This window comes from Orcinus orca, chromosome 12 (assembly GCF_937001465.1).
Source record: "Orcinus orca chromosome 12, mOrcOrc1.1, whole genome shotgun sequence".
Taxonomy (NCBI): Eukaryota; Metazoa; Chordata; class Mammalia; order Artiodactyla; family Delphinidae; genus Orcinus; species Orcinus orca.
In genome coordinates this window covers 34,222,082-34,249,946 of record NC_064570.1, presented here as the reverse complement: position 1 = coordinate 34,249,946, position 27,865 = coordinate 34,222,082, and the positions used below count along the sequence as shown (strand labels likewise).

Below are 27,865 nucleotides of genomic sequence, written 5' to 3'. Positions count from 1 at the left end.
TTTTCATCTCAAATCCACTTAAAGTAGAAATCACTTAAAGTGATTCAAAGAATAAATCTACTTTATCTTCTATATTAAATCCTTTCATTTAGAAGGGAGTGATCACATCTGTATATAATACCCAGTACTTTTAAGCATTCATCATGTGACATGGTTTCATGTCTAGCTTACAGTCAGCTTAACTCCCTAAGCCTATTTTGTGTAAATAGCTATGAATATATTTCTCTCCTTTTTGTATTTCTGTAAATTTTAAAAAATTAAATTGTAAGACATCACATTTATTCATATTAAATTTCATTATTAATTTGGGTTTACTGGTCTAGTATGCTAACCATTTTTTTTGTTCTGTCCTTGCCTGTATTTTTCTTGATTGCTACAAGAAGATTCTGCCTACATATTCTTTTATTAGAGTATAATAGGTATGTACTAGACACGTAGTTGAAATAACATGAAAACATTTATAAATACAGCATGCCAATCAAAATCTCTGTAACCTCAATACATGCATCAAGTAAAAATCATGAATAAAGTATAATCATAGACTATTTTCTCCACAACTCTTAAATGGACTGGAAAAAAATCTTGTTTCCATGGTTTAATTCAATGATAATCAACTTATTCCTGGGAAATTGGCCTTTTACCATTTTTAAAGATAGAGAAAGTAGAGGCAGAAGTAATTGGTTTTAAAAAAATTCACAGAGTATATTTAAAAGCACAAAGAACTAAATCCAAACTTTTAAAAGCAAATAATACATCCACAGACTGTATTTTGTTTGCATGTATATATGCACATTCATAGAGCAAGTGAGTATGAGTGTATGTCTATGTGCATACATGCATATGTAAATATGTGTGTGTATGCATCGGACCATGTGAGAGTATGCACATGTGTACACATGTATGTGTTTTAGGTCCTGGAAAGAATTTCTACACATCTTAAAAATTGCTCAGTGAATTCTAAAACACAAAGATAGTCAGAATCTCTGTAACCTCTATCCATATACCAAACACATAGTTTGAAGTCTATTAGAGATATGAGAACACACGCTCACTGAAATAAGTTATAATCTTATTTTACTTTATATTAAGGGATATCTTGATATCCTTTGGAAGTGTACTGTTTTTGATCAAATCAGCTCATTTCAAAGTTACTTTGGAATAAATGGAAAATCACTACATTTCTGAAATTTTAATTTGAACAAAAACAAGTACCATATTTTAGGCTAAATAAATTTACTTAATTCCTTAATACAATGTTAAAGAATGCACACATATTCACACACATCTTCTTTAGACAGGAGAGCAACTTAACAGCTACACATACATTAGTCCCTTTATAAATAATAAATAAGTACCTGGAAGATACATGCATGAACATAGAGCACGAGCTATCACCGGAATAGGAAGAAAATATTCCATATATTAAGGAAGTTATGGAAAGTAATCACAGATGAACCAGATTCATTTCCTAACTTATTATTTTTTAAAGAAAATCTACCCTGTTCACATTGTTACTCTAATTAAAAGAATTTGGGATAACATGACACGAAGCTATCTCTTTCTTCCTATTAAAATATACTTGAAGGCAAAGATTCAAATGTACATGCAGTAAGACTGGAAACTAAGATTAATGGTCAAGCATTTGTCAGAATCTGAGAAAATTTTCCTTCAGTGATAGCATCAGTGGAATTCAACAAAGAAATACTGTATCTTATATGTAGTCTTTACGGTCTGAAACAAAAGAATTGGAGCTGCAAATGAACCAGGACTAGACATCCCTGTTTCTTAAAAGTTAAACACAAATTTGCCATATGGCTCAGCAATTCCACTCTTAAGTATATATCCAAGAAAAATGAAAACTTATATTCACCAAGGACTTGCACAAGAATAATGTTAAGCATTATTCATAATAGCTCAAATGGGAACAACCTAGATGTCCACCTACTGATGAGTAGATACATAAAGTGTAGTATCCATGTAATAGAATACTATTCAGCAATAAAAAATGAACTACTGATACATGATATGACACAGATGAGCCTCAAAAACATTATGTTAAGTGAAAGAAGCCAGGCAGAAATCATACACTGTATGATTTCGTTTATGTGAAATGTCTAGAAAAGGGAAATCAATAGATATAGAAAGTAGTTTAGTGGTTGGGGATTAACAGTAAATGGGCACGTGGGATCTTACCGAGGTGATAAAACTGTTCTAACACCGATTTATTGTAATAATTGTACAACTTGGAAAATTTGTTAAAGAAAAAAACATTGAATTGTACAGCTGTAATGGGTTAATTATATCAGGGGTCCCCAATACCCGGGCCACAGACTGATACAGGTCTGTAGCCTGTTAGGAACCGGGCTGCACAGCAGGAGGTGGGCAGCAGACGAGCGAGCGAAGCTTCATCTGTATTTATAGCCACTCCCCATCGCTCGCATTACCGCCTGAGCTCCACCTCCTGTCAGATCAGTGGGGGCATTAGATTCTCATAGGGGCGCGAACCCTACTGCAAACTGTGCATGCGAGGGATCTAGGCTGCACGCTCCTTAAGAGAATCTAATGCCTGATGATCTGAGGTGGAGCTGAGGCAGTGACGCTAGCACTGGGGAGCAGATGCAAATACAGGTTATCATTAGCAGAGAGGTTTGACTGCACAGAGACCATAATAAATCAGCTGTTTGCAGACTCACATCAAAGCCCTAACAGTGAGTGGCAAGTGACAATGAAGCTGCATCTTACGGAGTAGACTGGACATAAGCAACATGCTTTGGGTGTCACTGTCTCGCATCACCCCCAGATGGGACCATCTAGTTGCAGGAAAACAAGCTCAGGGCTCCCACTGATTCTGCATTATGATGAGTTATATAATTATTTCATTATATATTACAAGGTAATAATAATAGAAATAAAGTGCACAATAAATGTAATGTGCTTGAATCATCCCAAAACCATCCCCCCCTACCCTGGTCCATGGAAAAATTGTCTTCCACGAAACCGGTCCCTGGTGCCAAAAAGGTTGGGGACCACTGAACTATACGATATATAAAACATACCTCAATAAAGTTATTAAAAAAAACCCAAACAACTAGGCAGCCAACACTTCTACATCCCTACTTTCCCCAATACATGCAAAAATATTGCACAAGCTCTACTTTACCATGTATCTGGAGAAATGGCCTGGCCCCTTTGCGATCAGCAGCTCTCTGGTTATTAAAATTCCAAAACAAGTAGGAACCAAGTAGGGAAGGAGTTAGATAATTAATTGTGCAATGAATCAAGAGATATACTCTTTCCTTATCCAGGGCATCATGGGTAGAAGCATAGACAGAAAAGCCTTGGGGGCACCTATATTGGGGTTTATTGTTTTTCTTATACTAAAGTAGGCAAAGAACAACTACAAGCTGCTTCAAATGTTTCTAAGATTCAAATTCTCCTCATGGTCAGTGTGCCTGAGTGCTGCAGTAGTAGACTTTCCTATGTTCTTTCAGAATAGGCCAAAAAGATGAATGTCTACTAGCCAACAGAAATTGGGTTGGAGTTGTGCATATCAAGTTGCACCACAGCTTTGGATCTGAGAACAGGCACCAAGGGGGACTAAGAAAAAGTTACACAGTGAGTGTCTTGAGCCAAGATTGAATTTAAAAAGAAAATCTGACATTCAATGATAACAGTTTCTAAAAAGAAACAAAAATTAGAAAAAGAGACGAAAGTGCATTGGACAAAGACACTTCAATAGGGAAAGGATAGTCTTTTCCCCAAATGGTGCTGGGGCAACTGGAACTCCACATGCAAAAAGGTGAATTTAGAAACCTAACTCACACCATACACATAAGTTAATTCAAAACTGATCGTAGACCTGAGTGTAATTTCTAAAACTAGGAAACTCTTAGAAAAAAAAAAACAAAACCAGAATGATTTTCCGGTGGGTTAGGTGAAGATGTCTTAGATGTGACACCAAAAGCACAAGTGATAAAAGAAAATACTTTTATAAATCGGACTTCATCAAAATGTAAAACTTTTGCATTTTAAAAAGCACCATTAAAAAAGTGAAGACAATCCACAGAAGAAAACATTGCAAATCATACATCTGATAAAAGGTTTGCATCCAGAATATATAAAGAGCTTAAATTCAAACTGAAGAATATGTAGACTAATAATCCAATTCAAAATAAGCAGAAAACTGAATAGACATTGCACAAAAGATATATGAATGGAAAATAAGCACATGAAAAGATGTTCAGCATCATTGGGGAAACAAATTTAAACCACAAAGGTATCCCGCTCAACGTTCAATAAAATAGCTATAATAAAAAAGGTAGGTAATAAGTGTTGACAAGGATGTTGATAAATTGGAACCCTCCTCCATTGCTGGTGAGAATGTAAAGTGGTTGGTACAGACACTTTGAAAAGAAGTTTGGCAGCTTCTTTAAAAAGTTAAACATAAATACATCGTATGACCCATAAATTCTACTCTTAGATATCTATTTAAAGATATTGAAACACAGGTCCACACAAAAACTTATATGTGAAGGCTCACAGCAGCATTATTAATAAAAATGGAAAAAAATCCAATGTCCATCAACTAATGAATGGGTCAACAATGTGATGTATATATATATATACACACACACACACACACACAATTGAGTATTATTTGGAAATAAAAAGGAATGAAGTATTGATACACGCTACAACAAGAATCAAGCTCAAAAACATTAGGCTAATTTGCAGCAACATGGATGGACCTAGAGATTAGCATACTATGTGAAGTAAGTCAGAAAGACAAAGACAAATGCCATATGATATCACTTATATGTGGAATATAAAATATGACACAAATGAACTATTTAAGAAACAGAAACAGACTTAGGGCTACCAAAGAGAAAAGGGGTGGAGGAGGGATAAATTAGGAGTTTGGGATTAGCAGATACAAACTACTATAGATAAACAAGGTCTTACTGTATTGCACAGGGAACTATATTCAATATCCTGTAATAAACCACAATGGAAAAGAATATGTATATATATGTATAACTGAATCACTTTGCTGTACAGCAGAAACTAACACATTGTAAATAAACTATACTTTAATAAAAAATAAAACAAATCAAAACATTAGGCTAAGTGAAAGGAGCCAGATGCAAAAGGCCACATATGGTATGATTACAATTATATGAAATATTCAGAAAATACAAAGCTATAGATGTAGAAAACGTATTAGTGCTCGACTGAGGTCAGGGGTGAGAAGAGAAGGTGACTGCAAATGGCCACTAGGAATCTCTGTGCAGTGATAGAAATATTCAAAAATTGATTAAGGAGATGGTTGCACAATTCTGCACATTTACTAAAAAACATTAAATTGTACACTTAAAACAAGCAAATTTATGATATGTAAATTACACCTTAATAAAGCTGTTAAAATAAAATGTATTGGGTCAATTTTAAACAACTATTCAGGGAATTCCCTGGCGGTCCAGTGGTTAAGACTCAGTGCTTTCACTGCTATGGGCCTGGGTTCCATCCCTGGTGGGGAACTAAGATCCTGGAAGCCATGCGGCATGGCCAAAAAGAAAGAAAGAAAGAAAGAAAAGAAAAGAAAAGAAAAAAGTTCAGGTAAAAAGAAAGGAAAAAAACAAAAAAAAGGTCTGAATATTATTTTGAAATAATTTTCAAAGTACAGAAAGCAGCTTTGAAAACTGCTTAATATGATAATAAATTCTTAATAATCTTACTCTTAATAAGATAATAAATATGGCCTCTATGAACCAAAAATAGAACGTCATAGAAGAGATTAATCTCTGAAATAGGGAACTGTTGGGAATAAGAAAATTCACAAAGGACACTAAAATTCAATGCAAAAATTAAATTTTGCACTGGAATCTTTAAAGAGCATGACGTGACGAACACAGCAATTAACTCAGTGATATTAAGAACAAACTTGAGAAATCATCCAACACAGGTGAAAAGGATAAAAAAGGTGAAAGGATGAGAAAAATAGGTATAAGAAGTACAAAGTGAAGAAAATCCTAGGGAAAAAATAGAGCATATGTGATTATCAAGCCTAGACTACAAGAAAGTTCCTCTGAAATAATTAATAAATAGATGTTAATTTTCCAATTAAAGGGTCTATACATTTTGGGTATATTACAAAGACCATCACCTAGATATATGCCCTGGCAGTGTTTTTAAACTGGTTATTCTCCTTCAGCTGTCCAGATTCATTCTTGCCCCTTCTCTGCCCTGCTCTGTACTTTGAGAAGTTGACCTTTGCAGACCATTTTACTCAGGCTCCCTCCCCTATCAATTACCTTCTATTTGGGTTTGGCCAATTGAAGGCACTGGCAGAAATGCTGAGGGATAGAGGGCAGGAAGAGAGAGAGTTCAGGGGGATTCTCCTTGCTCCCTCACTTTTTTCAACACCACATCTTAGTAGTAGATAAGACCCCTCCAGATGACAGCTCCCACTAGGTGGATCCTCTCCACAGTTCCAGCTTTCACTGGCCCCTGTAACACTATTTCCTCAGCAATGTCCTCATCTCTAGAGGTATTGATGGCTTCCAAGTGTTGTTGCTAGTCTTCTCTGAATGCCGCATCAGCTCAAATTAAGAGTTTGTTCCCTTAATCTTACCTACACCACTGTGAATAATCCTATTCATTTGAGCCATCTAGGGTGAATTTTACTTCCTACTGAAGGACACTGATTTATACAAAGGGTAAAGAAAAATAAACATGCAGAGAGAAAATAATTTGATATACAAAGGACTCAAAGTCAGACCAATCACACGCTTCTCCACTGCAAAACAAATGCCAGAAGCTAATGGAAAAAATACATATAATATGAGAAGAAAAAACTTTGACTCAAAAATTTCATTCTGCGTTCCTATGTGAAGTCAACCAAATGCTAACTGGTTGTATTAAAGCTGTTTGCTATGTATTAAAAAACAAAAAACAAAACTCAAAGTTAACACTAGTAGAATTAAAAATGTCTTTAAAACTTTTTAAAAATTTATCTTCTGAATCACTGTAGAACATAATTATTCTAATTTAGCCTTATCTCTAAGTCAATGATAATTGATAATTGCATTTTATCCTTGAAGGACAATACTTTCCATATAACAGATCCTCCTAAATACAAACAGATGGCTACCGTTTCATAAAGTTCTATGAAAACCCTTTTTCCATGTGCAAGGAGGCAGTGGATATAATCACATACCAACATATTAGTCACTCATTATGCACTTGAATGCAATAATCAGTTGGGTTGTCTAATTATTTCTACTATTATTCAAGGCTCTTGGCCAATGTAAGAATGCTTACTTTGTGAAGGAAAGAAAAAATAATGTACTTAATTTTATTTACCACTATGATTGATGGGCTAGACAAATTAGAAATAACTGAGCTAGCCAGAAGATGAACATAGAACACTTTGAATTTTTAATTTTAAGCGCTTCTGAGTTGTCATGCTGAATACGGATGGCTCCATTAAGTAAAATATATAAGTATAAAATGGAAAATGTCAGGAGAGCAGCTAAATGACATCTTTAAATGTCATCTTCAAATGTCATTTACCATCTGGATAAAGATCACTTTAACTGACCCTGAAATGTAAAAATCAGAATCAGAACAGACATCAAATAAGTGACTGTTTTTCCATTAAAATGCAATCAAGTATAAAATACTCAATATATGACTGAATTTTAAATTTGGAAAATACTTCCTAATATACAGTGAAATTGCATGTTATATTTACTCAAACGTAACACAAGTATTGGAAAACAGAGGAACCAAGTAAATTCTATCTTTAGGAGCTAAAGCTGGGCTCTTCTGACAGCAATCATGTCTTCTGAAACACTGCTTCTCTTGCCTGTGCATTTATTGATAGCTTTTGTATGTATAACGGTGTGTGTGTGTGAATTAAATGAAATAGGGTTCTTAAATTCAGGGAGCATAGAATTTAGCTGTGGAGTCAACAAAAGCTACAAAACAATCTAAAGTATCTTGTGCTTGAATACAAGAGCCCTCTACTCCCTGCTAAGATGTTTCTTTTTAAGAAGAATGTTTATAGGGCAGCAAAGGTAGGAGAGAAACATTTATCCAGACAAATTAGTGCTGTGAGCCCCTTTGATGGATGCAGGGGCAGACAGTGCAGCCTTGTTGTAAGCATGTCCCCAAAACCATTGCAAATGTGAGCTAATGGATGGTGAAGCAGCAAGGACTCAGGACATGCCCCATGCCTCATACCTCAGGACAGACAGAAGTTAGAATGGTTCCATAGTGAAGCTAGATGTAAGGGGGAACTTCAGAAAGTAGCAGACATTCACGGGAAAAGAGAAAGCAAAAGTGTTTCAAAGGCCTGTATAAAAGAATAAGCACCCTAGATAGATCTAAAGTTTCAACGTCATGGACTTAAAATTTCTTTCTAGGAGCTGTCTTAATCAGCTAATCTAGAGCTATGTGATAATAATAACATTATTAACACATATTATATTCTTATACTAAAAACAACACAATCTGATGTCTATATCATACCTTACAGTTTTTCAAGCACTTTCACCCATGTTACCTCCTGTTATCCTTGTGAACAGACTGGATAGGGAAAATATTTATTTTCCTTTAAGAGGTGATTAAATTGAGAATCAGCCATTAAATAACCTATCTGAAGTAACACAGGTATTAAATCTGTAAAAAGAAGAGCCAGGATCAACAGACCTGAAAACATTTTTCTAGCTTTATGTTCTTAGTTGTTTGTTTTTGGTTTTTTATTCCTCCAAAGACTCCCTTTTTGTGAGATAAAATAGATTTTTCCTATAGACACACCTTGGAAGTATTCTCTCAAAGCCTGCCCAGAGCAATCCCTAAATGTGTGCTACGGGTACAGAACTTAAAGATTCTAGGAGTACTGAGGTCCCTACCGAGGGCAGGTCATGTGTGGGTCAGGAAGAAGACGGAAGGGGCAGCCTGAGTCCCTGCAGTGAGGCCAAGCTGGCTAGTGGAGACCATGGGCTTGGAGGCAGATGGACTAGTGTGGACCTGGCCTGCTTTCTGAGCATTGAGTGTTCAGCTCTAAAATGTAACTATTAACAACACAATGATACATAAAGTGACTGGCTTATAATTAGTACTCAACACTGGTAGCTATTGAACAACTGCAGCCCTGGGGTAATTTTCCACATCTCCCCAGCCAAATTAACTGCTGAATTGACTGTCCCAAACATTGAAAATTGAAAGCAAATTTAGACAGTTTTTGGGAGTGAAAAGATCTGCAGCCTTCTCCCATTCTCTAAACATGCAGTTCACACTTTCTCACCAGAGAACACAGAAGTTAAACTGCAGAACTGATACTCCAGATATCAGAGTCGTCCTCTTGTTTTTGAACTCCCGTCTTCATTCCCCCTCCCAAGAAGCCTATGAGATCTTGTTTCAGGGAAGAGTTGCTGCTTCTGGAGAATAACTGGGGTTTGCGAGAAGCAAGGTAGAAGCCTGGAAATTTCTAGGAGGTAGCAAAAATCTCAAGAGACCTCTAATTCTGGAAGTGGGGTGAGGCTGGAGTTAGTCATCTGCTTCCTTCTCATCTTATTTGTATAGCCTCAGCACCATGGAAAGAGCCCTGATTCTGAGTCACATGTTTTGTTCTCTCTGCAAAATAGGGCCTGAAACACCTCTCCTAATTTCCACTCACTCTCTCATTCAGAATTATTTATTGTTTGTCAAATTTTGTCAAGAACTTCTGGTTGTTGTGGATACAATGATGAATAAGACAGATTTAGTCCTTAACCTCAGGGAATTTACACTCTAGTGCAGGAAAAAGTTCTAGACAAATTCAATATGAAATAGAAGTTGTTATAATATTACAGAATATATGGTCTAACTGACTACAAGCCAGGCACTGAACTGGACGCTGAAGGTGCCACAGTGATCAAAATAGGTAGGGCCCTGTCTTCATAGTGTTCACCACACTGAGACAATGAACATCAAAGTATTCAGTACTCAGTATTCAGTATTCAGCAAATACTTTGCTGTCAAATACAACTCTACAAGGTTGTCTTTTCTATCAGAAAGTAATTAACTTTCTGATAGGAAAGACTACTACTCTCATGGCGACATTAACTGTTATTCCCTTATACACACTATACACATACTCAGTAAATGTTTGTTTAAAAATATTTGCTAAACTAAAGTCAGATCAAAGTCTGGGGATTTTAGCCTCATGGAAAAGGCTGAGACAGAGAGTAGGTGCTATTTTCTGCCACTGCTAGAGGCAGGGCCGTTCTCAGGCAGCCAAGGGTGGCCGTGGGTAGAGGGCAGTGGTAGAGAACAGTGTTGATAATTACTGCCCCAAAGCCTAAAAGCACCACAGGGACAAGTTAGGTCACAACTACACCCCTGAGTAAGGAAGGGACTAGGTTGTTTAATGGGGGCTGGTTCTACATGAGGTTTTTGTCTGTCATACACACAACAAAGGCCAAAGGACCTCAAAAAGATTCTTATTATGCTCTTGGAAACATAAAGACTTTCACCTTCAAAAAACATCAGAGAAGTCTCATATTATTTTAATAATAGCTAAAGACAAATGTTTGGATGTTTAACTGATGACCAGCACTCATTAACTTGTGCCACACACCATAGGGTGAGAACATGGCAGCCTTCCGGTGGCAGATTTCACTGCAGAGAATTATACGTTTAAAGAACTCACCTCAGAGACTTTCCACACAACTTAGAATGTCTAGGTACCATCATTCAATACTCTGGTTTATTTCTTATTGGAAAAGATGGTGAATTCTTTGGTCATCATGATGTCTTATTGGCCTCCTGGGTTGGAGAACTAAGACTACATACAAAGTGGGGCTCAGATTATTCAGAAAGCTTCACTTCTTCTCAGCCCTGTACATCGGGTCTTCAGTTCTGATTTCGACACTAAACCAGGTCCTTGAATGCTGAATAGTAGCAACAACCAGAGAGAGTGTTGTAGGTCTTGGTCTCTGTGGTTGAAAACCCTTCAGCAGAGCCCTCAGTGAGTGCAAACTCTCAGTTTAATGCAACATTCTGATATCTCTGTGTGTGTGTGTGTGTGTGTGTGTGTGTGTATGTGTATATATACTGCCCAGTGTATATATTCTGCCCAGTGTATATATTCCACTGCAGTGGAAGCACAGAGTCTTAACCACTGGACCACCAAGGAAATCCCCTGATATCTGTATATTTGTAGCCTCCATGGTATCCATATGGCCACATTCTAGCAGATAATAAATTACTGTTCAATAAATACCTGTTGATTGAATATACAAAAAATTACAGTAATAAAATAATAGTAGTGATATGAAGTGGCATCCTGACTATGAACAGAACTTTCAGGAAGCACAGAGATGGATAACTGATAATGTCGAAAATGACATTTTCATAGAGACCTTTGAGAGCATTCAGTTTAATTTCTGCATTTATGGATAAAGAAACTGAGGCCTAAAAATTTCAAATTATTTGCTCAACATAACAGGGAATGAGAGGTGAGACTTCAAAGCCAGTTTCTAGACTCCATGACATACGTGATTTTTAATGTCACCCTCAAATTCACAGCTAATGACAAAATGTCTTAACTTTATTTTCTGCAAAATTTGAATTCCTAATTTATTAAGTGTATAGGTGAGAACTGACAATTTTTACAAAGGCTCATCCATCCATTGGTTGCCATCCATCCTCACATAAAGTCTGTTTATAATTGTCAGCATTCTGCTGTACTGTAATTGATTTTCTTCATGGTTATTCTGGAGACCTCTCACGAAACCTGGCGTTACCTCCATATTAGGTCACAGCTAGGTAAGAATTTCATTCAATATTTCTCTCCCTGACTTGACTGCTACTAAACTTGGATTAACAGTGTACATCCCCTGGACTAAGTTTTCCTTCATGTTCCCAGAATTCTTCTGTGACCAAAGTTTTAAACCCTTATTTCAATGGTTATGATTTACTAAGAACCATTTCAAACCCCTTTTTAAAGTAGGTTGGAGGGCTTCCCTGGTGGCGCAGTGGTTGAGGGTCCGCCTGCCGATGCAGGGGACACGGGTTCGTGCCCCGGTCCGGGAAGATCCCACATGCTGCGGAGCGGCTGGGCCCGTGAGCCATGGCCGCTGAGCCTGCGCGTCCGGAGGCTGTGCTCCGCAACGGGAGAGGCCACAACAGGAAGAGTCCCGCGTACCGCAAAAATAAATAAATAAATAAAGTAGGTTGGATAGAGAAGTCAGAGAAGTAAACAACTCTTCAATAACTATGTGGCAACATGCTTCCACGAAGATACCGAAACACAGGTCAGCTGCTCAGTTTTCAGAGGCAGATCACTCAAAGTTCGGCCTAAAGCCCCAGGTCCTCTGTTAAACTGGCAGAGTCCAGGGTGAGAGACTTAGCGCCCATGGATATGGTTTATCAGCAAGTGCAACAACCATTTCAAAATACATTTATCATTTATTAAACAATTTCTATGAAGCCATGGGAACTGCATGTGTACTCAATGGGAAGTGCTTAGTCCATTATTGTACGAGTTCATCATTTGTACAGTGCCTTACTGTTTCAAGAATATAAAGTTTGAAATTCCAGCCAAGAAAAGAACTGAAATCTGATCCATTGCACAGGGTGTGTAATGCTGATGTGTACTTTTATGTAAAACAAAACCCAGAAATTTGAGGTTTATAATAAAAAAATCAATATTTTTCACAAAATAAGCCACCAACAGGGATTTTCTGGTCTGTGCACTACTTCACTTTTACTGAGAACTCGGCATCAGGGTAAAAGAAAAGTGCCATTTACCCAAATGAGTCTTGGGACTCACTTCAAAATGCATATAATTGCGTATGTAATTTCGTTTAAAAAATCCAATAAGGTTTATAATTCCGAAATCAATATATTTTTAAAAATGCAACAATCGGTAAAACCTGGAAGACAAGCTTTTCTATGCTTACCTGGCACATTATTCTTTGCTTTTAATTTAGTTTCTTTTATTCCTGCCTATGTTATTCAACAAACTACTGCCTCTGAGAAGATGTGACTAAAGTCATAGTGTTTAATTGATGCATTTCAAAATATTTACAGTAATTTCATCAAAAATATCAATGATTACTGTTCCATTTTTTCAAATTATAAGTTAACTACCAGAACCAGGGGAAAATACTTGAATGCCAAAGAAATTCCCCATTTAAACTGTCTTTTGGGCTGCTTCTTTGCTGATTTATCACTCAGTATTTCTTTTTGCACTTTATAACTTAAACATGCCCTATCAAAACCAAGTATGGTTACAATCAGTTCTTTATTTTATATAAGAAAATAAGTAGGGTGGGAGGGAGGGAGACGTAAGAGGGAAGAGATATGGGAACAGATGTATATGTGTAACTGATTCACTTTGTTATAAAGCAGAAACTAACACACCATTGTAAAGCAATTATACCCCAATAAAGATGTTAAAAAAAAAAAAAGAAAAGAAAGTAAGTAGGTAGTTGTAAACAGTCAGGACAAGCATTTGTTTATTAAAGTGTTCTGCCTGTACAGAGTCTGAGTAAACAGATATATTCTCTATGTACTCGATAAAATTTTTTTTAAAACAGAGGCACTACTGTTGAAATTTATAGTACTAATTATTTTTGTGTTCTAGAATGAAAGTTCATTGTAATAGATAGGATATATTAACCAAGTGCACAGAAAATAGAAGTCCCAAGATAGATGGTGCTATTGCAGTAGGCCAGTTAACAGCCCCCTAGAGCAGAGGCCAGTAAAAGCTAAGAAAATTATTTTCTTTTAAGATTCTTGGGTCAGGGTGAGGGATGAGACGACACAAAGAGATTCTGAACTGAAAAAGATCTAACAAAGAGTTCTCATCATCATCATCTCAGTTACTGTTACTCTTTTTTCCTTTTCCATCTTTAAAGATCCTCTGTTGGTTCATTCTTTTCTCAAATATCTGTCAGCAGTGCTTCTCCAAGTACCAGACTTTAAAGGTGACATGAGAAGACACCTTCCTCCTGAAGAGCACAGGGCTTTCAAAGCTTTGAAAATAAAGGTTGTTCCCACAGCAGTAGGACTTCAGAAAGGGCAGTGATCCTCAATTAACTGTAGCAGAGACTCACCCCTCATAGAACCTCCTCCATACTGTATATAGCCTACTCTATATTCTCACTATGTGTGCATTAACCCATCCTGGCATTCAAAGAGCTAGTTGTAGTTTCCATAAAATAAATTTTACAAAAACCTCTGTCTCACTGTTTGTGATGCTGAAAGATAGAAAAGCATTTTTCCCAGGTTACATAAAGGTAAAGGCAGTTTTCTACTGCAAGAAAGCATAATGCCAGTAGTAATCAATGTTTTATAAGTGGGATGAGAATGCCATTAAGATTCTAAGGCAGCATCCTAAAAGATCCCTCTTGTTTACAGGTGGCAGAACATCAGCTGTTCAACACAAGCAAGTAGTAGTAGAGTCAACTAATTACCTCCATCCTGCCTCTGCTCAACTCTTCTTTCCCCCAGTACCGACTCCCTACTCTCAGGGGGAGAAGATAAGCAGATGGATGTGAGCAGGTGCACAGGACCTTGTGCAGCCACCAGCCCTGAGAGCAATTGGGCAACACCCTTGAAGCCAGTTAAACTCTTAGAAAATGGTTTCCAAACTCCAGCAGATGGCCTACTGTTCCCAGTTGTGCTGTTCTACATCTATATGACTCCATATAGGAACTAAAATCTGCGAGTTGGAGGATTGCTTCTCTGTAGTGTATTCTATTGGGCATTTTATGATTTTACTCCATAACTAGTGCATTTTCTTCATAATGGAAAGCTTGGCCTGGTTATGTTTTCTCCACTGGTGGAACGCCTCAAAGTGATAAAAGTTGTGTGGTTAACACTCACCAAGGACTTGAATATATTTTCATTTTACAAACAAGAAAGCAGATGATTAACTGAAGTTGCTGAAGTTAGATGGGGACAAGTCAGGCTTCAAACTCACAACCTCTACCGCACAAAGTAAGCCAGTTATGATTGCAATTCAGTTTTTATATTTATTTTTTTGGAGAATAACAAAATCACCATTACAAAAATCTTAATTTTAATGAAACATTTCTGATTTCTAAACTATTTTTAAACTACTTTTTCTATTTCTGACACTCTTCTGAACACTATGAAGGTCAACCTCTAGTGAATGATTATGGAACTTTTCTGCCAAAATATATTTCATTTTCTTTTTATTGTACCATTTAGAATCCTTCAGATATTTAACTTCTGCTTTCTCTCCCTTCTTCTCTATTTCCATTTCTTTTCCCTATCACCACTCACCTACTCAAACTGTGAATGCTATTTTAGAGTCCATTTTAAAAATAAAAGGTCACTTTAAAAGCCAATGTCCTGCATACCTGCTCCTAAATTTTTTACACTTTTATTGTTGTAGTCTCTAATTAGGGATTGGAGTTTGGCTTTTGTAAGTCCAAGGAGGATGAGAATTTCTTCTTTGGCATGAACATATACCCACACTGCCTAATGCAGCAAGAGTATCTTCCTAATTCAGAGTTAGAACACTGATGGGGGAAACAGTTATAAGAAAAAGTGTGGAAAACAAATGGAAAAGCATTTTTACAATGATTCTCCTGAGGACATCCCCAGATTCCAGTCATTTTTTTCTAGTAGCCAGATTATCATGGCTTTTATTTTAAGATGGGAAAAGTCTCATCTCTCTGGCTAATGGACAGCCAGTCTATAGGAATTTCCCCCTTTCCTGGACACAGGATGAAAATCAGAAAGCTCTTATGCCATTCTTAAATCCAACTTTCCAGATATCCACTTGAAAAACATTGATATAATACCAAATCACGAGGCATTTTTTTAACCCTTATAATCAGTGAAGTTTGTTTTCACTTGAATTTTTTTTTTTTTTTTTTTTTTTGTGGTGCGCGGGCCTCTCACCGCTGTGGCCTCCCCAGTTGCGGAGTACAAGCTCCGGACGTGCAGGCTCAGCGGCCATGGCTCACGGGCCCAGCCGCTCCGCGGCATGTGGGATCTTCCCAGACTGGGGCACGAACCCGCGTCCCCTGCATCGGCAGGCGGACTCTCAACCACCGCGCCACCAGGGAAGCCCTGAATATTTTTAATTGGATAAACAAAGAGTATGGAAGAAGGCAAGTGAGGTGTGAATATGGAATGGAGCCTTATGGAACTGACAATGAGCTTTCTTTTTGCTTGTCCATAAGAAGGTATTTAAGAGCTATTCTTATAGGTTGAATTGTGCCCCTGCCCCAATTTACATGTTGAAGTCCTAACACCACGCAAGTACCTCAGAATGTGACCTTATTTGGAGAGAGGGTCTTTACTGAGACAATCAAGCTACAATAAAGCCATTACAGCAGGTCCTAATCTAATTTGACTGGTGTCTTACAAGAAGGGGAAATTTGGTCATAGACAGCTATGGGGAGAATGCCATGTGAGTGTGAAGATGCATATATATATAAGCCAAGGAGAGAGGCCTGGAATAGATCCTTCCTTCACAGCCCTCAGAAGAAACCAACCCTGCCAACACCTTGATTTTGGACTTTTAGCCTCCAGAACTGTGAGAAAATAAACTTCTATTGTTTAAGCCACTCAGTTTGTAGTACTTTCTTATGACAGCCCCATCAAATAACAGCTACCTAGTTAATTTTTTCAAACTTCCAATTTTTCACAAACTTCAACTGTACATTATTATCGAAGAAATCTATCCTTATATTGATATTAATTTAATATTTGATCTCTCAACTTTAGAATAAAATCTATGCTGTTCTTTAATGGTAGTGTCCTGGACTTCATGATAAAAGTCATGATAGCTGCAAGACGTACAGAGTTTCATTGAAAATAACATTTTATAACTGAATACACTGAGGCAAGCAGAAGTTAGAGGACTTTTAAGTCAGCCGATTAGTTACTGGTGAAGATAGTCCCACGGCTCCCAGTCGCCATGTTTTTCTGCTGTAGCACACAGCCACCCTTAGGTATTAGCTAAGAGTCACATATCAGTACAATGATTTTTTTTTTTTTTTTTTTGGTGGTACGCGGGCCTCTCACTGCCGTGGCCCTCTCCTGTTGTGGAGCACAGGCTCCGGACGCGAAGGCCCAGCGGCCATGGCTCGTGGGCCCAGCCGCTCCGCGGCATGTGGGATCTTCCCAGACCGGGGCACGAACCCGTGTCCCCAGCATCGGCAGGCGGACTCCCAACCACTGCGCCACCAGGGAAGCCCCAGTACAATGATTCTGCCCTAATTTGTCATGTTAAAAATGTTTAAATTCAGGATAATATAAGCAGAAACTTAGATCACAAAACAGGTTACCCCACTGAAACAGTGTTCTACAAATTCCTGCCACACATTCTTAATTGACAACTGATCACTGTTACACGGTAGTTATATTTTTTTACCATTTCGAGATAAACACAGCAGTGGAACGTGCCAATATCTCAGTTAGTCTACGGGAAGATTAGGATTTTCATTTAAATTCTGCATATTTAAGCAGAGGAAGTGTTCAGAGGACCACGTGTGTATTTGCTAATTCTCAATAATGGTTTTCACAAGTTGCTCTGTACATTTTCAGGCAGTTTTCAAGGAAGAATATTATTTCAATTCAAACTGTTACTTATCACAAAACTATTTCTTTTTTTTTTTTAAACGTCTTTATTGGAGTATAATTGCTCTACAATGGTGTGTTAGTTCTAATTATTTCTTGATACATCTTTCTGTTTCTTTTATTCTCATTATTTTCTTTGATACTGATTTTGTGCTTTGAGAAGATTCAGGGGAAACATGGTAGGAATTTTCTAATAGCTAATGTGGAAGAGAACTCTGACTCTTGTACCCGAAAGGGTAGGACTGAGATGAATTTATTAAAGTTACAAGTAGATAGATTTCAACTCAAAACAAAGAAAACCTTAAACAGAGCTATGCTGTGATAAAATTGGCTACTGGAGACGATCTTAAGGGCTAGTCACTGGTGAAGTTCTAAGTATTAGACCATTTGGGGGGGCTTTGTTATAAGAAGGAATCAAGCAATGATTAGATTAGATTGAATGGCCTTTATGGTCTTTTTCATCCTAAAAGTCTGCGCTTCTATGAACTCAGTAGTAATCTCACAGGATTAGCACTTCCCCTCAACTAACAGAAGGCTTATTCCTTCATATTCTTGATATCCTTTGTGTTTGGTATAGCTGTGTAATTTATTTAATTAACATCCATTTAGATATCACACACGAAGCATCCGTCACAGCTCATATATGTCAAGTCAGAGGCAGGGTAGAGGTCAGAATTTCTTCTTTGCTACTTATTTATTACTATGAAATCATGTATCTGTTACTATATTGGGTGAGAACAACAAACTGTCCTATAATCATAAAAAATTTAATTATTTTAACAGTCATATTAGTCTTTGGTACGCTCTATGAAGAGCTAAATATATACAGCACGCCATGAGATAACTGATTACTAACCTCCTTCATTTTTTCCAGTTCATTCTGCAGAGCTTGCTTTGCTATCTCAACTTCTATAAGCTGTTGCCTCAGTTTCTCATTTTCATCTTCTGTTGTTGTTCGCTTTTCTTCCACATTTTCCAATTCATGGTGAAGTCTCACAGATACATCCTTTGCTACCTAAATTAAAGTGTTTTTAACAATAAAATGTAATTAAAGACAATACAACAAATGGGCTAAAGTTATATTAAAAGTACTAGAACCAATATGTATATAGTGTCTACCATATGCCAGACATCATTCCAGATGCATTACATATAAGCCATTTCACATACATAAACCATTTAACTCTCTCAACAATCCCATGAAATAGATCCTATTATTATTCCTGTTTTATAGATGAGGAAAACTGAGTCTCATGGAGGTAAAGTAATATGCTCAAGGTGACACAGCTAACAAGTGGCCAGGTAGTCTGGCTCTCCACTCTGTTCCTTTAATGTCTACATGACATCATGGTTATAAATGTTCAATTGTGTTTTATCATGTGTAGAGATTTCACAAGTCTCTAATTCCACAACAAAACTGTGAGGTAGATGCCTCCATTATCACTTATTTTAAAGACTAGAAAATAAAATATTCCCAGGTAGGGTCTGGGGCTTGAATTTTGATCCTAACATTCCAGGTGCTTAGTTTTAAGAAATATTTTAGTCTTTGAGAATGTTGTTTATTTGTTTAAATTAGTGTGTGCATTTTTGCCTCCTGTTTTAAGATTACCTCAGAAATTTTAGGGTTTGGAAGAAAAGTGGGGCAGTCTGGTGCTGTATCTCAGGACACAGGCTGTGGTTTTGGACTGAGTGGGGAGCCAGCCTGACCAACTACTAGCCAAGTTCTAGGGCTAGGGGCTGGGCACTTAACTTTCATAAAAGGTTCATTGTGGGCACCTGTAAAATGATGCTATTCATAATCCCTTCCTTACAGGTTTTTCTCCTTGAGACCTAAATGAAATAATAACATGAGTAACAATGGTTGCCACAGTGCCTGGTGCCTAGTCAACACTTGACAAATGTCAGAAAAAGGAAAAAAAGAGAAATGATACAACTGCTTTCATAAAATGTTTTCCCATGGCTTTCTTTTTAAAAAAATACAAGATAATTACACTCGGCTTTTAAATCTTCATGAAATTAATACAATTAAATTATATTTCGTTTGCTGTCCCAGACCATGAAGATAACATCTGATTTGCGTTGTCAGTGAATCTGCCTACAGTAAAACCGAATGAACAGACCACACCTATCTAAAAAACGCACTTCAAAGTTGAAATTCTCCACTGGGGGAGACTCTGAAGAAGCAACCTCCCTAAGAACATGGTTCTTTCATTTAGCGCACTCTCCCTTTACTTTTCCAAAAGGGACCACAAGCTGGACAGTTTTCCTTTCTGGGAGTTATCTAAGTGGTAATTACAGAAAGGAAGGAGTTCTGGAAGAAGGCGTTGGGGACGGGGGCGGCTTTCAGAGAGAAATCTTAACTCTAATATCTTTCCAGTGCTGTTCCTATTCTGGGCTTCAACTCCACTGAAGGAGTCTTCACCGCGCTGCTCCAGAGGGCCTGACTCCATCTGGCCTGCGCTTGGAGGACAGTCTCTGGAAGTCAGATCAAGGCCTGCGCTCGGCCACGCCGTTTCCGCCGCGGAAGGAGGCGCCCTCTTCCCACCACCTCTGTAATCGTCACCGTGGCTCCCAGGGCAGCCCGCAGAGCTCGCTCTCTGCAAGACCCTCCCCCCCCACAGGACTCTTCAGACCCACCTGTCCGTTTTTCCTCTTCCCTTTCCGGGACCTTGACATTCTGTGATTGGCGCTGCGAAACTCCGTGTCCCTAGAGCTCTTTGCCAATCACCACTGAAGGCCTTTCAACGCAAAGCGCCCGTGACCTGAGTCCCCACCCACCGCCCCTGCCGCGCGTCCCCCGGGCCCCGGCGCCGCAGACCTTGAGGTCCTGCTCCAGGCTGCGCAACAGCTCCCCGTCGATCTCCCCGGTCTGCGCGTAGCGGAGCCTTTTGCGCTCGGCTTTGCGGAGGCGGTACTGCAGGATCCGGCAGTTTTTGTTGGCTCTCTCCAACTCGTGGCGCATTTCCTGCAGTTGGCAGGCATCCTCCTCGAAGAAAGTGTCCCTCATCTCGTCCATCTCGGTCCTCAGTTCATCGATCTCGTTCTGAGGCGGTGACAGGCCGCGGGTCAAAATTAGCTTCGCCTCCCACCCCTCGGACATACACCGTCTACACCCCATCCCAGCTCCAAATTCTCAGCTTTACTGCTCCCTCTCCATGAGACAGGAATGACCCGGAGCTGAATGAACAAGAAGAAACTAGAAAAAACGGGCCCTCTTTAGGCCTTCCCTCGCTCTCCTACTCCACCTCTGTCCGTGAAAAAGTGAGCCAAACAATAATAATAGGAGAAACGAAGGCCCAGATTTGGATCTAAATAAAAACCTAACGCTGCTGATCGCAAAGCCCTTTTAGATCCGGAAAGGGCCTAGGGACCCCCTCCCCTCATTTCCTGTTCCCCTCCCTCTTGAAGGCTCCCTAACAGGTTAGCAGCCTCTCACTCCCGCCAGGACACGCCCTAATGCTCCGAGGCCCACACCTCCCCTCCTCCAACCCGTCCCCCACACCCTCCTCACCTTGAGAGTCTCGTTTTCCTCCCGCAGCTTCTCCATCTCCTCCTGCATTTCCTCCTGCTCCTGAAGCTGCTGCGGGTGCGGCTGCGACGAAGGGGGCGCCGCTGCCTGCATGCCGCCGCCGCCGCTCGCGCTGCCCTCTGCGCCCTGTTGGGGGCCCTCTGCTGCCGCCGCCATTGGGGAGGTGGGAGGGACTGCGAGGGGCTCACAAATGGCAGGGGCGCCAGCGACCGGAGAGCTGCGGTTGCTGCCGCCGCCGCCGTTCTTACTGTGCATCTGAGCCGCGGCCGCCGCCGCCGCCGCCCGCTCTTTCTTGAGATGGAACTGGATGAGCTCAGACTGCAGACATCCTTCCTTCCAGTAGCTCCCTCCGCCACCGCTGCCAGGCCCCACAACGCCAATCCCTGAGTTTCTGCTGCCGGAGCCTGGGGTTTTGCCCGCAGAGGAGGTGGATGGCGAGGGGGCGGCCCCCTCCGCGCCGCTGCCGCCCCTCGGCTGAGCGCGTACGCTTTTCCCTCGCCAGCCCCTGGGCGGCGGCGGCGGCTGCGGAGCGCCCCCCTCCCTTTCCCCAGAGCCGCTGCCGGCTCCTCCTCCTTCCCCACCCCCTCCTCCTCCTTCTCCGAGAGGAGGGGGTTCCCCGAGTTTAGAGGACGCGGGCTGTAGCTCCCGGGGCGGCTCCTCCGACGCGCCAGGCCTCCTGACACCCACCGGGGCCAGGGTCGCCACGGGGGCCACTTCAGCACCAGCCAAGGACTGGACAGCTCCCGGCGCGGCCCCCTTGGGCGCCAGGGGCGCGGCCTTCTCCGCCCCTCCTCCGCTTCCTCGGGCGCTGGCCGGAGGCGCCGTGCGGCTCCCGGTCTTGTTGCCCTGCTGCTGCTGCTGCAGCTGCTGCTGTCGAATAGAATTGAGTTTAGTGCCAGCCCCTACCGGGGACCGGGTGGCCGCGGTGGTCTGTCGGACCGAATTGTCTCTCGGTCTAGCGGGTGACTGAGCACGCTGCTGCTTTCTGCTGCTGCCCTCCGGGTGCAAGCGAGCCTCAGTGGCAGCTGTGGCGGCAGAAGCTGCGGCTGTGGCAGGGGCAGCGCCCCCCGTCGGTGGCTGACTCATTGCGGTCTAGGAAGAATCTATCAGAGGCGATTTACAATAGTCTATCACCAGGTCACTCTCTTCCCTCCTCACTGCCAGCAACCTTCCTTTCTAATCTGGGACAGAAACAAAAGAAGGAAAGCACACAGCGTGTCTGCATTGTTACAGAGCAAAGAGTGATTTTCCGTAACAAGAGAAGCCATAGAAAATGAGATTTGGACGGCGCTTAATAGAAGACTAGACTTTAGAACTAGGATGTAGAATTGTCAATTCTCATTTTGCCCAGGGAGGCGCTATCTCCATCTTACGCCACCTCAGTAAAATGAAGATCTGAAAGCCGCTGAACCTCCCATTCTCACGGTAGCAGGTTATGGCAAGGATGGAATCAGAAAGGAACTGATGGGAAGGGAGTTTTTTGTTTGTTTGTTTAAGAAGATAAGGTCAAGAAGCTTCAGAAGGAAAAGAAGTCCAAAGGCTAGAACTGTCAATACCCTGATTTTTCAGCTTTGGTTTCCTCACTATCAAATCTGCGTTTCAAAGCCTAATTTCATGGAGAAAGTTTTAATTGATATTCCCAAGTGTCAATTAGATGAAAAGAGTTATGAAAGGGTTTTTCTTAGAGAACACGTGTTATGGATAAATGATATTTTTCTCAAACAGCTCTAGCCCTTAATGTTGCATTTTGTGAGAGAAATACACCCAATTTCCTTTAGACTAGAATTAAAAGAAAATATAAATAATGAATGACTTTAAGCCAACTTCAGTTTCAAGAAAATATGGCATTAAAAATCATCTATGTGGTTTAGTCATTAGCAGCGCTGAAGGGATTTTTCTTTTAATTTATTTATTTTTTAGTTTTGAGAAATAAATTAAAAATCATTTGGAAAAATTTATTGGTGGCTCTGCACAATTTCTTAAATTACAGGTGATAACTTTTTCTACACTTATCTAAATTTCAATGTTCTTGTGAATTGCTTTAGTTTTAAGTGTAATTGCTAAACAAAGTATTTTCATTTATTAAGCACCTTCTCAGATGGTACATAACAGGCAAAGGTGTACTTTTAAAGTGCCCAGTCCTTTCCATGAAGCCAAATGCTAAAACAGAATGACCCTGCACCCAAGAAGGCTGGTGCATCCTCACTCACGGTGGTAAGATCAACTTCTGTTTTGTATTTTTTCCAAGATAAATCCATCACTGGCTTTTAAAATCTGGAAAATAGCAACTCAAAACCCACTGCCTCCTGGTTTTTTCTCCCTAGTGATCCAGCTGCTTAGCTAGTCAGTTAGGTGCGTTTTCCTTAGAAATATAATTTCTCTCTAAAGGGCATGACTGAAAAGGGCATGACTAGGCAGAAAGTTCTGCTTAAAAAAAAAAATCCTATTAGGGGAGGAGATACTTGCTAGTTACTTTACTAGCATTAGTCCTGTTATTGTCTAAGTATCATAGCTTAGTCAATGTGTAGTAACCCCTCATTTTATAAAGAAATATTACTGGAAGGCTCCTCCACCTCCCTTTCTCTTTCTGGGATCTCCTTCCAACTCAATTTGGAAAATAACAGTGAACAAAGAAGACATGGGGAGGGAGAGGGAGGAGTCATCCATCAACTTATTTTCTACGTGTTCTCCCAGAGCAACATGCTCCTAGAATATCTGGTCTAGTTCACTAGCAGGTCACACTAACCGGGATCACCCAAATAAGTTATATTGCCAATGCAAACTTATTTTTGTTTCGAATTAGGCAGAACCACTCTGAAGCTGAGAGCCACCAGAGAACACTTAATTCGGCCCCCATACAGCTCTATCGCAAGAGAAAGCTCGAGTTCCAGGAACTCGGCTCCCACAATCAAAGGTACCTGGCTGCTGTCACGTGGTTCTCACAAAGTACCAGGATGCTGTGTCTCTTTGAGGCTTCTCCTATGAAATTCGCCAACCCAGCAACCCCAGCATGGCCTAAACCAACAATTTTAATCTCAAGTTTTATCTGCCCACTCACCCTCCCCATCCCTTTAGAAAATCCAGAACTGCTCACTTCTTGGCAGAGGCGATGTTTTGAGGCTGGAGCAAATCAACAGCGCTTTCCTTCTGATCTTCCGGGGACCTCAGGGTTCTTACTGTGTCTTTTCGGAGACGAGGAGAGTTTAACTTCGTAGTTTTATATATGCGACTATCTGGCTGAGCACTTTTGACTTTGGACCGGTTCGCCCCAGTTCCACACCCACTCTGTTTCTCCAAACAATGGCGTTAACGTGGAGGCTCAACGGCCGGAAGAACGGATTACTCCTTGGCGGCCCGCGGCTGGGCTGGAGATGCGGCTCTGAGCAGGCGAACACGCAAGGTACCAAGCCGTGCCAGACGCTCCCCGGGAAGTGCACTGATATTCGTGAGCTGGCCTCACCGGACTGGGCAGGGGAGGGGGCGGGATTGCAAGGGAGGACTGCGTAGAAGTAACCAAAGAGAGGCTACTTTCAAAAGGGAAGAGAAGAAGGCGGAGTGCGGAGGCGGAGGGGCGGGCGGCAAGAAGACAAAAAGGCCAGAGCCACGCCCGCGATGGAAGACCGGTAGCCAAGCTCACAGTCCTCGCTGCACTCGCATACCCCTTACTCGGCGGAAGATTCCCAAACCGCTCGAAATCGGATGCACTGGCTTTCCTCAAAGCTTTGTCCTGGACCGCGTCAATCGCCATCAATTATTTACTTGAGCTTTTCGCAGGGAGGCGGATTCCAACAGCCTTCCGGGCTTGACTGACGTCTCCTGATGCAGCGGCAAGGCGCTGGCGGGCGGCTGCTGGGAGTTCTCTTTGTTCGCTCCCTTTAATTCTCAGTCGAGCTCTCCACGCGGCGCGCCTTCCCCACCCCCAGCCCGGGCGGAGTCTTCAGACGTCTTTTCCACGGGTAGATGATGGTTGCCAGACCAACGGTCCCACAGACAAAGGGTTCTTGTCATGCCACGACTAATTTAGTACAAACCGAATAAATACCGGTTTACAGCGATCCTTTACAGATGGGTTTGCCTTCGGTACATTTTCTTCTCTCCTTTATTAAGTTCCAGTTTCCACTGTGAATACAAGGAACAATTACCAGGATCCATAATCTTTATAGTAGTGCATGCGGGTAACAGGAATCATCTAATATATTTATTATAAGATAGGCATTTAAAGGAAATTCAGGGGGAAAAGGGAATTCAGAATATGTGCCTTTACGATGTACAAGAATCCATAATACTTCCCAGTAATAGTATTTTTAAATGACCGGAAAATTCTCTTTTCCCTTCTAGTTTTGTTTATTTTTATTTTTTGGTGGTGATGGGAGGGGGAGTGGTGTGGAGGAAAGTATGAAGTTCTTCTTACCTTTAAGAATTCCTTGGTGAACTTGAAGACAAGAATGAAAATAAACACTGTTTTAGAAAGGGCATTTTATTTATTTTAAATTTCTCTTACATTAATATTGTGGTTTTGTATGTAAAATGAGGTCAATATCTTGAATAATTTTTTATATTAATATGAATTTTAGTGTAACAGATTTTATTTTCCAAGTGTAATATCTTGCATTAAAAATGAAATAACACAATTTAGGAGTGTTTTGCATTCAAACAATATCATTACAGCAAAATAAAAAGATGTTCAAGCCCTGGTGATTAGTATCTCCAGCAATATATAAGACAAATATAGCAGCAGGACAAAATCATTCACGTACTCATATGCTCCCAAATAGATAAATGCCTAGTTTATGCCTGGCACTGTCCAAGGTCCTGGGTATGCAAAGATAAGAAATAGTTCCTGTCTGGGAAGGCTTAAGCATATTGATGAGAATTGGGATAATTTCCATATAATCCTTTAAATACTTTTGGAAGGTGGAAATGTGATGTCTGTGACTCTATAATGAATAGCTCAGACTTTGGCTAGCATACCAAAAATACAGAGAAAAAGGCAAAGTAAAATGTAATCACAATTTACTTGGAATTTATGCTAAATAATAAATTGTCATTATGTACTCAAATTTGAGTTGCGATTTCCTTAAGAAATACTAAGATTCATTTAACCAAAATGGATAAAAAATTTTTCAGGTTAATCTTTACAAATCAAATAATATTATAAACATAGTCTGTGGACAGAAAACCTACCTGGTCCTGCTTCTTTAAGAACTTGTACTCTGTTCAGGCATCTATGTTTCAATTTTTCCTAAGGCAGTATTATTTATTTCAATGCAATTAGTAACTTTAAGTCTAATAAAAATCAAGAATTCATTATCATGCATTCTTAAGCACATTCTTAAGCACATTATCATGTGCTTAAGTGTGTCATTTTATAATATAATATTATGCAATTTCAAGGTTTAAAACTTTTTAATAATAAAGATTAAGTATGAGCAATATTTAGGATGCTTCTTTACTCATGTAAATATGCCATAAGAAGAACTTTTGAATTGGAAATTTCTCTGATTTATTTTATTTTCTAGTTAAAATTATATTTCTCCAATTAAGCAAGCACCAAAGATGATTATTCAAAGATTTTGTCAGAATTTAGAAAGGCTTAGGTATTATTTTTACTGTGTTTCAGAAGCAGACTGGCCAACTGACCTTTTAATGTGTGTAATAATAAATCATCCACTCTGTAGCACAGTAATGTGGATCTTTGATCAAGGGAAGGCTAAGGTCTCAACTTCGAAGCCCTTAAGAAATACGTAGCTTAAAATATCTACCTTTTGATTCTCATGACTTTAACTATATAACAGCTCTTTACCTACATAGCTTTACAGTTTGCAAGGGCATTTCACTTTGTATGCTCAAAATACTGTGAAGTAAATACTATTTTCTCCATTTAAAATGTGGAGTAACTGAGTTTCAGTGATGTTAAGTGACTTACTCAAGTTCAGTTTCACAATCAGAACTTGAACTTAGGTCCTCTTCCATTGTCTCCTTTTTCATATTTTTCCCACATGTTTTTCATACCGTAACTTAAAAATCTTAATCTCTAAGCCTGATTTTTCACCGGTATCCTAGTCTGATCTTTTCACATATGCACAGGCTCTCTACATGTGGAAATAATACTATCACCTCAAATGTCATGTGAATTTTTCCTCTTTCCCCTAACTAGCATCGATTTCTATTCTATTTTTCTTTTAGTTGAGAAAAACTGTATTCTATATCTTTTTTCTTTTAGTGAAATCATCATTTTATATACTTTCCCACTAAACACTGAGTTCTTCATTGCTTAATATTTTTCCTTTGCTTCTATATCCATTTTTTTCTTTCAAACTATTTCCTAGGCTTATCTTTTTAATTAAACTTCCTGTGCAATCACTATCAAAACCCAGATCCTAAACTACTGCAAATACTTTCTATATTAGATAGATTCTTTTTTTTTTTTTTTTTTTTCCCGGTACGCGGGCCTCTCACTGTTGTGGCCTCTCCCGTTGCGGAGCACAGGCTCCGGACGCGCAGGCTCTGCGGCCACGGCTCACGGGCCCAGCCGCTCCGCGGCATGTGGGATCTTCCCGGACCGGGGCACGAACCCATGTCCCCTGTATCGGCAGGCGGACTCTCAACCTCTGCGCCACCAGGGAAGCCCTAGATAGATTCTTTCTGCTAAATCCACACTGTCCAATGCTGCCAGTTTACACCTTTATTAAACAAAATTTTCCTCATGTCACTCTTATAGTC

At 39.9% G+C, this 27,865-nt stretch overlaps 1 protein-coding gene across 1 annotated transcript in view; it reads right to left on the bottom strand.

The window, feature by feature from the left end:
• SOGA3 (SOGA family member 3) overlaps positions 1 to 24,994 on the bottom strand; it is a 43,959-nt gene extending 18,965 nt beyond the window's left edge. Inside the window, exons 1-4 of the mRNA XM_033407592.2 lie at positions 24,237 to 24,994; positions 21,125 to 22,323; positions 20,432 to 20,656; positions 18,470 to 18,628 (exon numbers count right to left, since the gene is read on the bottom strand). Coding sequence (XP_033263483.1) covers positions 18,470 to 18,628; positions 20,432 to 20,656; positions 21,125 to 22,228 — 1,488 coding nt within the window. The 5' untranslated portion in view covers positions 22,229 to 22,323; positions 24,237 to 24,994. The remainder of the gene's footprint in view (positions 1 to 18,469; positions 18,629 to 20,431; positions 20,657 to 21,124; positions 22,324 to 24,236) is intronic.
• Between the last annotated feature and the right edge of the window lie 2,871 nt (positions 24,995 to 27,865).